This window comes from Aquarana catesbeiana, linkage group LG06 (genome assembly GCF_042186555.1).
Source record: "Aquarana catesbeiana isolate 2022-GZ linkage group LG06, ASM4218655v1, whole genome shotgun sequence".
In the NCBI taxonomy this organism is placed as follows: domain Eukaryota; kingdom Metazoa; phylum Chordata; class Amphibia; order Anura; family Ranidae; genus Aquarana; species Aquarana catesbeiana.
In genome coordinates, this window is record NC_133329.1 from 357,724,735 (window position 1) to 357,738,212 (window position 13,478).

Consider the following 13,478-nt stretch of genomic DNA (forward strand, 5'->3'; position numbering starts at 1 on the left):
GTGTCATGAGGATAGACACTGCAGTTTTGGTTACTGAAGCCCCCCAATTCCCTCGTGAAGACTGAGAAGAATAAATTCCATACCTTCGCCATCTTCCCATCCTTAACCAGATGTCCTTCCTCATTCTTTATGGGGCCAATATGGTCTGTCCTCCCTTTTTTACTGTTTAAATACTTAAATAATTTATTGGGATTTTTATTGCTTTCCTCCCCTATGTGTCTTTCATGTTCTATCTTAGCAGCCCTAATTGCACTCTTACATTTCTTGTTGCATTCTTTATAAAGTCTGAATGCTGATGATGATTGCTTTTTTTATGCATTTTTACATTGGAGTTAAGCAATCCAGGACTTTTGTTCGCTCTTTTAAATGTATCTATCATTGGGCTGCATTGGCTAATGCCCTTATTTAATATGCTCTTAAAGCAAACCAATCTCTTCTCTGTGTTTTTTGTTCCTAAGATTTTATCCCAATTTATGCCTTCTAGCAAGGTTCGTAGTTTAGGGAAGTTGGCTCTTTTGAAATTCAGTGTCTTTGTATTCCCCATATATTTCCGATTTGTGTGATTTATACTAAAGCCAATTGACTTGTGATCGCTGTTTCCTAAATTGCCCTGTATTTCCACATCCGTGATCAGGTCTGTATTGTTGGTAATCAGTAGATCCAGTAACCCTTTATTTCTAGTTGGTGAGTCTACCATCTGAACCATGAAATTGTTGCAAGACATTTAGGAACTGGCGAGCCTTAGACGAATGCTTGGTTCCCTCCCTCCAGTCTCTGGCTAATTAAAATCCCCCATTATGATAACACTTCCCATCCTTGCTGCTAATCTAAATTGATATAGGAGAGCCGTCTCCCCCTCCTCCCTCAGGTTAAGGGGCCTATAGCACACTCCCAGTATTATTTTCCCTTTGGAGCTCTACCCTTAAGTAGTTCACCTCCTCCCTAGCTCCCTTAGTGATGTCATCTCTCACATTCACTTGTACATTAATCTTGATATATAGGGATACCCCTCTCCATTTTTTTTACCCTCTCTTTACCTGCGATAAAGGGTATACCCTTGAATGGTTGCCAGACAATCATAAGAGCTGTTGAACCAGGTCTCTGAAATTGCCACAAAACCCAAATCCTCCTTGTACAACAGTATCTCTAGTTCACCCATCTTGACTGCCAGGCTCCTGGCATTGGTGAACATGCCACGTAGTTTAGACCAGACGCATACTATCCTCTTATTGTGTGTCCCGAGATTGCAACTAGGACTTGTTACTATACTTACCTTGGTTTTATGTGCTTTAGTCAACCTACCACTAATGCCTCCAATACTACCCTCTGGAATATGTTCCACGCTGACTATCTCTACCTCTGCCCCCCCCCGTCACCTAATTTAAAAACCCCTCTAACTTTTTGGCCATCTTCATTCCCAGCAGATCTGCACCCTCCTCATTTAGGTGCAGTCCGTCCCTTCTATAGTACCGGTTACCGACTGAGAAGTTGGCCCAGTCCTCCAGGAACCCAAACCCCTCCTTACTACACCAGCTCTTCAGCCACTTGTTTACTTCCCTAATCGCCCTCTGCCTTTCTGGTGTGGCTCAATGTACCGGTAGTATTCCTGAGAATACTACCTTGGAGGTCCTTTTCCTCAATTTAGCTTCTAAGTCCCTAAAATCGTTCTTTAGGACTGCCTCTGACTTTGTCATTGGTGCCAACGTGCACCATGACAGCCGGGTCTTCCCCAGCCCCTCCCAGTAATCTGTCCACAAGATCCGTGATGTGCCGAATCCGAGCGCCCGGTAGACAACATACTGTTCGGCGCTTCAGGTCTTGGTTACAGATTGCCCTCTCTGTCCTTCTAAGAATTGAATCCTCTACCACCAGAATCTGTCTTTCCTTTCCCTTTGCTACCCCCCCTCATTGGAGGAGTTCTTCCCCCGGCAGCTGGGAGAGTCCCTCAGCTCCAGCAGTGCTGGTCCCTGACTGGTTTCACCAATGTCACTCAATGGAGCATACTTATTGGGATGCTCCAGTCACAGAAACAATGTGCTTACATTTTGCACAGCAGTAGTCACCCTCGATCGGATGATCAAGGAATGCATACATGCAGCAAGATGTACAAAGAGTCACTTCTCCACACCCGCCGGGCATCGTACCTATTAAATTTAGTGAGGATTGGGGATTTTACCCTGTCCAAATTACCGAACAGCTAGCTTCCTGGCACTAATACTTAAGACAATACACAGGTACTTGCAGACCTACGTGCACTCGCAATACGCAAGTATACAGTACACAATACACAAGTACTAACGATCCACACACACTACTCAGACAACACTCAGGTACTCACACTACACAGGTACTATGACCCCTGTTATAAGCTCCTGTTTCAAACTCTGGTTTTAACTCACCACTTAGACCAGTTCCACTTGGACTAAGTTCCAACAGCCTCACAATGAGCAGGCTCAGGATGAGTCCTACACACAGTTATATAGGCCGCAAGCACCTGTGAGCAATTAACCACTCCCCTTAATTGATAGCCTGAAGGAACCAAAGAAGAGGAAAAAAAAAAAGCTATTTAAAAAGTGACAGAAAAAGGTGATTGAAAAACTAAAAGGAAAAGCCCCAAAAATGCAACCCAGCAAACAAAAAGCAAGACTTGTTTACTCTAACTCTGGTTTTAACTCACCACTTAGACCAGTTCCACTTGGACTAAGTTCCAACAGCCTCACAATGAGCAGGACCTTGTTGTCGGAAATTCCGACCGTGTGTAGGCTCCATCACACATTTTCCATAGGAATTTCCGACAAAGTTTGAGAGCTTGCTATAAAATTTTCCGACAACAAAATCCGTTGTCGGAAATTCCGATCGTGTGTACACAAATCCGACACACAAAGTACCATGCATGCTCAGAATAAATTAAGAGATGAAAGCTATTGGCTACTGCCCCGTTTATAGTCCCGACATACGTGTTTTAAGTCACCGTGTTCAGAACGATCGGATTTTCCAACAACTTTGTGTGACCGTGTGTATTCAAGACAAGTTTGAGCCAACATCCGTCGGAAAAAATCCATGGATTTTGTTGTCGGAATGTCCGATCAATGTCCGACCATGTGTACAGGGCATTACAGATTGCCCCCTCTGTCCTTCTAAGAACTGAGTCCCCTACCACCAGAATCCGTATTCCTTTTCCCTTCGCTTCCCCTCTACTCTTACTGGAGGAGTTCTTCCCCTGGCAGCTAGGGGAGTCCCTCAACTCCAGCAGTGCTGATCCCTGACTGGTTTCAGCAATGCCACTCAATGGAGCGTACTTATTGGGAGCAGTATTCACCCTCGCTCAGATGATCAAGGAACGCATACACGCAGCAAGATGTACACCGAGGCGCATCACCACACCCGTCTGGCATTGTACCTACTAATTTAATGAGGATTGGGGACTATACCCTGTCCAAATTATCTAACAACTAGCTTCCTAACACTAATACTCAACAAGACAATACACAGGTACTCAGACGCATGTGCACTCGCAGACCAACATGCACTCCACACAGATCCATGTGATCCAAGCTTGGGAAAGATCTTGACTTTAAAGTCGGGATCCACTCAGATGCCTTGACCAGCAGCTGGCTCAGCCTCTCAGCGAGCCACAAAGAGCCTAAGCCAGCCACTCCCGCCCACCCCCAGCAACAGCCCAGCACTTCAGTGAGCACTGGAAGGGCTCTCTGCTTAGTGAAGATTGAGAAGCGACTGATCAATGGTCTTTGCTCCGGTTTCAGTCAGCGGGGACAGCTGCAGCCATCTAGGTATGATTTTGTGTTTTTACTGTTTTTAATATCCCCATACTTCTCTTTTAACCTATGCAGTGCCAAAGGTCAAAACAAATACATCATTAAAAAACAACATGGATAATTCCATTGTGGTACATTTCTTATTTAAAGGGCTTTAACCACTTCAATACAGGGCATTTATCCACCCTTCCTTCCCAGACAAATTCTTAGCTTTCAGCGCTTGGACACAGCCGGTCACGTGGTAAAGAACCATTTTTTTATTGGCTCTTTACACGAATCTGGGATGAGCTGTGTCCGAGGGACACACCTCATCCACGATCGCCGCGCTGGGGGCCCGCAGGTGTGGCGAGAAGTGGAGGACATCATATGACGCCTGCCCAGGATGGGAGATCCCATCTGCGGATGTCATATGACTATAGCCCGGTAATTAAGTGGTTAAAAAGGCAAAACTATTTTTTTTTTTTTTTTTTCATTTTGAATATAGTTAGACTGTTTAACTCATCAGTTTTTTTGTTTGTTTTTTGGGGCATCTGTGTCCCATAGAAGAGATTTCCCTTTACTTCCTGTCCCAAAGCCAAAACACAGTAAAGCACTAGTAACAGGAGCTATGGGACAGATGAGTTTATTCAATACTCCTCTTGCTGTTTTGAAATAGTTTTGCAACAGGAACAAAGCTCATCCCTACCACTTCTTAATTATGTTTGATTTAGCACTGATGATGACAAATTTTTCTTCAGTCTCAGGACTTTGCGGTATTGACTCCATTTGATGCAAAGGTCTCTAGATGCAGGGGATGCAACTACACAGAACAGCCGTTAAGAGACTTTGCTAAATGAGAGGCAGCCTGACTTGCATCTGTGTTGCCAATTTGCATGCTAAAAATCACCCCCCAGATGTGTTGTTCAGATCCAAAACAATGGGCCAGCCATGATCTGAGAAGGTTCACACAAAATAACTAGAGCCAGTACAGGGCTTCATGTATAAAACTGCAGTAACTGCATAGGAAGCTAAACAATAACTTAGGTGAGTCCTAATTTTCTATAGCTTTCAAAATGAGCTATGTCCTGCACACGTGTCTGCCAAGCCTCCATTACTTACCCAAAATCCTCATAATTTCTATAAATATATGCCCTTGAGAATGTAGTAGTCTAGCCTGTCACCTAGCAGACACACCATATTACAACATCCATGTTTGCTAGCACATTTTATGGATTCTCATGTGATCAACTTCTCAGTCTTAGAAGCCTTCTCCATCTTGATGTCAAAATTTCCCTCCGGCATCTCATTATGCTAATTCATTACAAGGAAATGGAGATTGGGCTGAAAATTGGGTTATTATGAATATATATAAAAAAATTTTTAAAAATTAAAATAAAAAAAAAGTATATAACATTTTTTTTTATTAAATATGTGATACCTACTCTGTGCAAGAGAACCCCCAATCCTCTTCTGAAGTCCCCTCGCCCCTGCTTTCTCCTCCCAGGCAGGAGAGTGACACTGCTCTTGGGCACAGCACTGGAGCAAGATGAGTTATACAATGAACAATATCAATATATAAACGTGATGGTTATAATCACAATCCCAGTGATACACCACATAAAATGCTCGCTTACCGAAAAGCAAGCTCAATAAGCCTGCGACCTGTACCCGGCCAGGGCCTTTATCCACAAGGGGACCAAGAAGGCGATATCCAGGCAAACCCCACGAGGTGGTCAGCATACACAGCAGGACCCGCCAAAAGCTCACCGATCAAATACATGGGCAGATTGTGGTATCATTCAGATGTTTCCCAGAATAAGAAAGGATCACCATAGCATAATACTGATAATCAACATTTATTGATTAAAAAGAATGTCACTTACAAAAATCAGGAATTAAAAAGCAAACAGCCAGCCAGCTAATGCGGACACCCGTCCCAGGAACGCCACACTCGAGATGTGGTGTATTACTGGGATTGTGGTGGAGGATGTAGCCAATCAACTGAATCACATTCACTTTCCAGTTAATTGTTTGAGCACTGCCTATTCTTTATAGAACAACTTTTATTCCTTATAACCATCACGTTTATATATTGATATTGTTCATTGTATAACACGGTTGTCACCTTTACCTAAAATTAGATTTAGCGCTGCTATCTATTGTCCCATTTACGTTTGTGTGTATCCCACTTTTAGCAGCTGCTTCTTTTATTTTCTATGGTATATTAATTTTTTGCACACATACTTTCTTCACTTAAATTCTGTAAACATTTTATCTACAGCGTGGTATTTTTTACATAACTGGAGCGGGGGGGGGGGGGGGGGGGGCGCTGGGGGAGCGAGGGAGAGGGGTGTGTAGTGTAAGTGGAACACACTTTAAGCAAAACAATGCCTAAAATTAATAAATCCCCAAATAACCCCTTTAAAACAGTGCTGCCAAATATATTACAGTAAAAAATGTTCACTCTTGTGCAAAAAAAAAAAATAAAAAGATTGTGCCCAAAAATGTATGTTTACATTTGTATAAGCAGATTCATTTGCATTTCCACCAGTGTGCGCAATATCCCTTGGATGGGTGATGGTGGCTCACTAGATAATATTGACTCTTTATATATAGTGCCTTGAAAAAGTATTCATACCCCATGCGATTTTCCACACTTTGCCATGTTACAACCAAAAACATAAATGTTTTATGTGATGGACTAACACAAAGTGACACATAATTGAGAAGCAGGAGGAAAATTGTATTGAAAATTTTTTTTACAAATAAATATCTGAAAAGTGTGGCGTGCATTTGTATTCAGCCCCCCTTTACACTGATGACCCCAACTAAAATCTAGTGGAAACAATTGCCTTCAGAAGTCACCTAATTAGTAAATAGAGTCCACCTGTAATTTAATCTCAGTATAAATACAGCTGTTCTGTGACGCTCTCAGAAGTTTGTTAGAGAACCTTGGTGAACAAAGGCCAAGGAACACACCAGACAGGTCAGGGATAAAGTTTAAGGTTGGGTTCACACCATGTGGGGCCACGGGGCACAGCAGGCGGTCTGGTGCATCCCCATTCACCATTACAGGTCCGACTTTTCATCTGAAATTGAGCCAAAGATGCACAGGACCCTTCTGCTGCGCACTCCACAGCCACCCCGGAGATTAGTGAGCCGGCTTCATTGAGAGCAAGCCTGTCTCCTGTCATGCAAATTGGATACGGAGAAATCCACGTCCAATTCGCATGAGTGTGAACCCAGCCTCAAGCAGGGTTCGGATCTATATAGCCCAAGCTTTGAACATCTCACAAAGCACTGTTCAATCCATCATCCGAAAATGGAAGAGTAGCACAACCGCAAACCTACCAAGACATGGCCATCTACCTAAACTGACAGGCTGGTGAAGGAGAGCATTAATCAGAGAAGCAGCCAAGAGGCCCATGGTAACTCTGGAGGAGCTGCAGAGATCCACAGCTCAGGTGGGAGAATCTGTCCACAGGACAGTTAGTCATGCACTCCACAAATCCGGCCCTAATGGAAGAGTGGCAAGACGAAAACCATAAGAAATTCAGTTTGCGAGAAGCCATGTGGGGGATACAGCAAACATGGTGAAGAAGGTGCTCTGGTCAGATGAGACCAAAAATGTTACTTTTTGGCCTAAAAGCAAAAAACAGTGTGGCAGAAAACACTGCACATCATCCTAAATGCACCATCCCCACCTTGAAACAGTGGTGGCAGCATCATGTTGTGGGGATGCTTTTCTTCAGCAGGGACAGGGAAGCTGGTCAGAGTTGATGAGATGGATGGAGCCAAATACAGGGCAATTTTGTAAGAAAACCTGTTAGAGGCAAAAAAGACAAAATGGGCAAAAATGTCACTCTAGCTGAGCAAAGCTGGTAGAGACATACACCTGCAAGTTTTTTTGGGGTAATTGCAGCAAAAGGTGGTTCTACAAACTCAGGGGGGCTGCGTACAAATGCACACCAAAATTATATATATATTTATTTATTAAAAAACCATTTATCATTTTCCTTCCACTTAACATTTATGTGCCACATTGTGTTGGTCTATCATAGGGGTAGGCAACCTTTTGAGCACAGCGTGCGGAAAAAATGTTTTCAAAGAAATTGAGCATGCAGGTTTTGTAACAAAAAAAACTTTTCATGATTGAAAGTAAATGCTGTAACCTACTTTAGTAGTGAGAAATTAACATCCTGCACTAATGCCTCAGATCAGCCCCATTCATGCACCTTCCCACCTCAGATCACTGTACACCTCGCCCATCTGACCCACCACTGTAACACCCTGCTCATCTTCCCTACCTCTGTACCCACCGCTCATCTGTCCCACCAATGTTCCCCCTTTCTCGTTTGCCCCACCACTGTGCCTCCCTGCACATCTGCTCTACCTCCGTGCCCCCATGCTCTTCTGTCTCACCACTGAATCATCTTCTCATCTGTCCTAACACTGAACTTATCTGCCGCACCACTGTAACCCCCTGTTCATGTGTTCCACCGCTGTATCTCCCTTCTCTGCCCAACCTCTGTACCCCCCCACTCATATATCCCACCAATACACCTCCTTTCTCCTCTACCGCCCAACCACTAACCCCCTGCTCATCTGTCCCACCAATGCACCTCCTTTTACATATACCCAACAGCTGTACACCCCCCCCCCCCCTTTTCTGTCCCACCGCTGAACCTCCTTCTCATACCTTCCACCACTGTACCTCCTGCACATCTGCCCCTTGTGCTTCTGTCCCACTGCTGTAACCCCCGCTCATCTATCCCACCACTGTACCTCCTTTATGCTCCACTACTGTACATCTGCCCCACCTCTGTACCTCCCTGCACATCTGCTCCACTGCTGTATCCCCATGCTCTTCTATTGAATCACCTTCTCATCTGTCCTAACACAGAACTCATCTGCCCCACCACTGTAACTCGCCTTCTCATCTGCGCCACCAATGTACCTCCTGCACATCTGTCTCACCTCTGTACCCCCCCCCCCCTGCTCTTTTGCCCAAGCCACACCACTATAAACCCCTGCTTTTCTGTCCCACCACTGAACCCCTCCTGCTCATTTTCCGCACCAGTGTACCCTCTTCTCATCTATGATGTGTGATATGCAGAGTGGTGAAAGAAAATCGGAGATGAGACATCTACCTGTCCTGGCACACTCATCCTGCTGATCCACCTCACACCCAGCCCACGCGCTTGTATGTGACGTCACATACAAGCATCTGGAATAGATGCGCAATGAGCTCAGGGGCATTTTCTAAAATCAGTGGGCCTGTGCAGGATCATAAGTTAGATTGGAGGAAGATGACTAGGTTGGTTGTCCCTACCATATAGTGGACGGGGCAGCAGGACTGATTGTAAAGGGGGAACCCACCAGAAAAAAAAAAAAAAAAAAAAAAAAAAAAAAAGGAGTACCGCTAGGAGACTCACCCACCACAGGGGCAGCCAAAAACAGAGCACCCACAACCTGCAGCAGAGAGGGAGGGACCACCAGAGTAGCACTGGTCTGCACCAGAGATGGCCTGTATCCACGTGCAACATCCAGAAGAAAAAGAAACCCAGGAGTTAGCACCAGGTGAAAGGAGGAGCCCCCAGAATAATATTCACCACCCAGGGGCTCCACTGTCATGGCCGCCGCTCCTAATGCACGCTGGACCAACCAAAACTGGCCGACGGCCATAGAGGAACAGGCTCCAAAACAAGGGTGCCTACCACAGCATTCATGAGGCTTCCAGGGACCCCAGGCCACATGCACAGGGGGGGGGATCCAGGCACAGGTCCACCATAACAGCCAGCACCCACCCCAGCTGGGAAGATTGTTCCACCAGCAAAAAAACTGAAGGCCTATAGTGGGGGGGGAATTGTATACCAGCTAGGATTTGTATTTCTGGCTGCTTTACAAAAGAAGTCATAGCAATTCTACAAACTCATCTAATGCCAGAAATGTCATTTCTCCACTATTATATTCTCTTGAAAAAGGGCATTTGCACTCCCGATAACTCTCCCAAGCCCCCTCCCCCTTTTAAGCTGTGGGGGTGCCGAGAAATACTGTGCAATTTAGGTGTAGTGGAGCATCTGACTATTACCCATTCTTCCCAGGATGCACTGCTCTGGCCTGAACAGCAAATCACCAGACTGGAGCTCTGTCACTTGCAGGGCAGTAAAAACCCTTTGCAAACACACAGAAGATCAGAGGGACTTAGCATTGCAAACTGAAATATGACCTGGTATTGAACAGGTTTATCTGTGATCTTAGTCTTTGAGATAGAGCTTTTTGGTGGTATTTACAGTGTACAATCCATGCACACAAGGATAACGTCTGTCAAAATCTTGGAAATGTGTCATGTCCCTGACATCCAGGCATTTTGACAGCCGTTATCCTTGTGTGCAACTGAGAAAACTGCCGCTAATAACCATACCTTGAGCTGGCTCTTTCCTTGTCATCCTTGGTCTGTTTGCCAAGTGATGTCTACAGCCCTACACTGATCACAGCTGCTTGGTCTCTGGTGTTCCCTGTCCATGCAATTTCATGCCAACTTGTAACAATGCAAGTGTGCTGCTTATTTTAGCCATTTTTATTTGATACTGACCTCAGTGGCCCCCTGCTTCTTCTACATGGTGATCCTACCCAGATCTTCTACATGAGCTGCAGAGGTTTTGAGTCTTGTTCCCTTTTGCTCAGCTACCAGTTGCCTAATCCCTTCCTCCACCCTGTTGATGGTCTACAGATCTAGATGAAAGTTCAAATAGACCAAGTGACTTTGCATTTCTAGGAACACTGTACTTGTACACTCTTTGAAAGGGTTTAATATACACTATAGAGAAAGGGTGGAGCTGAGACATTGAAGGGAGGGCTGAATATGGTAAACTATGCAACCACCGAGGATCTGCAAAAAAAAAAAAAAAAAAAAAAAAAAAAGTATAGGGGCTATGAGAAATGTAGTAGTGAGCAACTGAGAAGTACCCAGAGTACTCACAACTTTGTCCAGGGAACAAGTAGATTTAAAACACCTGGAAACACAACAATCCATACAACATCTTTATTTCCATTGTACAACTAAAACATTAAACGTGTTTTTTTTTTTTTTAAGTGAATATACAGAAGTCTTACAATTTTAGCAATTACAAGTGATTAAAATTTTGTAGCCTCTACTTTAAATTTAATGGAAAGTTGTTTTTTTTCTGGTTGCAAAAAATGTGCTATATCTGGAAAGACAAAAAAAGGGTGATTTTCATCAAGTCTTCAAGATAATATTGCCCCTTACCTAAAAAGAGTCCCAAGGCAAACCTAGATAAAGTCAGACAGCTATACAAAAACCCTTGTCAAACAGTCAACACTGGAGGGTAGGCATTATATAAAAACAGGAGCCTGCAATAAGGCAAGGTGTTTTGACCCTTAAGGGTAACAAGAACTTGGGCATATTCAGCCTCTCTTGCAAAAACACATTTTAATAGACAGGTGCCCTTGAGAAGACCATGGTGGAGTTGGCCATTGTGATCTCTAGATTTCCCAGGATGGATATGCTGTGCTCTTGGCAGTTCGGCACAAAAAATGGTCATCTCTGCTTTGCAGGCAATACTATAGGATAGAAATAGGCTGAACACATGCCACTTAGTTCAACATGTAAAAAAAGAAAGAAAAAAAAAAAAAAAAAAAAAAAACACAGAACAAAAACATAGATAATGAACAGTCAATGCTTTAAGCAAACAAAAAGGCAGATTAAAATGTTACAAAAAAGAAAGGCCAGACTGGTTCTTGTTACCCATGACGGAATCTTTCTTGTAAGCCGATTCAGTATTATATAGATTGCTCATCAAGTGCAACAAGTGAATAGAGGGCAAAAGAGTGATTCGATATGCATCACAAGCACTGGAGTATTCAGGAAAATAAACAAATCTCTGCATATATGCAGGTGGGTCATCTTTTCTGAAGAGGTAACATGTTTGCAGAAAAACTGCACGTGCATCTTCTTCACACCTGTTCATCTTCTGAATCATCTGAAGCTGAAAAGAATTAACGTTAAAAGTGACTATTTTACATTAAAAACCAAGTTAGTTTAGTTTCACTCTATGGAGGAGAATGCCCAAGACTTTTACAAGAGAGATTCTGCCTCCAAACCACCATTTCTTCCTCATTCACTCCCCCTCTAGTATCCAATCTGGTCTTCCCTGGCTTCCTCAACCCTATACCATCCTCCATGCAAATCCATATCCCTCCTGACACAGCAAATCACAAGGACGCCATCCCTTCAAGCCATATTCCATACTCCAAAACCCCAACTCCCCACAGCTCTGCAATTCTTCCAGCCAGATCATCCCCAAATACAGATCAAAAATAATGGGATGGTGCCTTGGAGAATTTGTTATGAAGAGGTGAGAGTAGAATGACAGACAGCTTCCTGCAGCATTACAAGCCTGACTGGCTCATCAATGGAATCCTAGCTCTTATACCTGTTGGCCACAGCCCTCTTCCTGCAAACTAATACCTCCACTCCCCAGTTTTGACCCCCCTCCACCAGCCACCCTTGCCGCAACTACAGTTTACCAACCAAGCAGTAGACCCAGAACAAGTATATTAATTTAAGCAAGTCAGATCATCAGGAGTGGTCCAACAATGGCATCCAGCATGCTTTATACATATACTGGATTTCTTTTAGAAGGTACCTGTGAAGCAGATTTGTCATCCTTAGTGGGTGGGGAGAATTAGGCCTCTTCGACACTGCAGTTTTTTTTTTTTTTTAAATCTAAAATGCAGCCCATTGTTTACAATGGGCTTGTACACACAGGCACATAAGCAAGCGCTGCATATTGAACACACATTGTGTTCCCAGTCAGTATTTTGCGCCAGTACACAAATATGAGCATAAATATTAATGTATTGCGAACACCCATAAATACACACAACACCTGAAACTACATCCAAAAAAGCAGGTGCTATCAGTACAGTAATACCTCGGATTGCGAGTAAACGCAGTTTACGAGCGTTTCGCAATACAAGCCATTTTTTAAATCCTGACTGTTTGCGAGCATTGTCTTGCAAAGCGAGCAGGATTCAAGCCTCTGCGGAGTGCAGTACCACATTTGGCCAGAGGTGCGGGGACCCCAGTGACATTCAGAGCCACTTGGATGCAGTGTTAGAGCTCACCCGAGTCTCCAGCACCCTCACCTCTGGCCACATGCGGTACTGCATATCATAGAAGTCACTGTGGAACGAATTATCTGAGTTTCCATTGACCATGGGGAAACTCACTTTGATGTGCTTTGGATTACAAGCATTCTTCTGGAACAAATTATGCTTGTAATCCAAGGTTCCACTGTACTGTGTGCAAGAGGCCAAAGTGTGAAATGTCACTCGAAGTACTGCTAAGGGCTGGTTCACACCAGATGCAGCCTAATGTGTTTTTAACCACTTCAGCCCCTCAGATTTACCCCCTTGATGACCAGGCCATTTTTTGCCACAGCACTGCGTCACACTGACAATAGCGTGGTCACACAACGTTGTACACAAAACTAACCACCAAAAAGAAAGCTCCTATTTGTGCGGGGGAATCTCTCTCTGGACCAGTGACATTTATGCAGCGATCAGTGTTAATAGCCACTGATTACTGTATAAATGACACTGGCAGGGAAGGGGTTAACACTAGGGGGGGAACAAGGGGTTAAGTGTTCCCTAGGGAGGCGTTTCTAACTGTGGGGGAAGTGTACTGATGGAGCAGAC

At 44.1% G+C, this 13,478-nt stretch overlaps 1 protein-coding gene across 4 annotated transcripts in view; it reads right to left on the reverse strand.

Annotated features, from left to right (window-relative positions):
- Window positions 1-10,785: 10,785 nt before the first annotated feature.
- The window catches only part of MARCHF7 (membrane associated ring-CH-type finger 7), a 44,305-nt gene continuing 41,612 nt past the window's right edge, over window positions 10,786-13,478 (reverse strand). For all 4 annotated transcript variants that reach the window (XM_073634080.1, XM_073634079.1, XM_073634077.1 and 1 more), the window contains exon 11: window positions 10,786-11,764. In XM_073634080.1, the coding sequence (XP_073490181.1) occupies window positions 11,733-11,764 (32 nt within the window). In that variant the 3' untranslated portion in view covers window positions 10,786-11,732. The remainder of the gene's footprint in view (window positions 11,765-13,478) is intronic.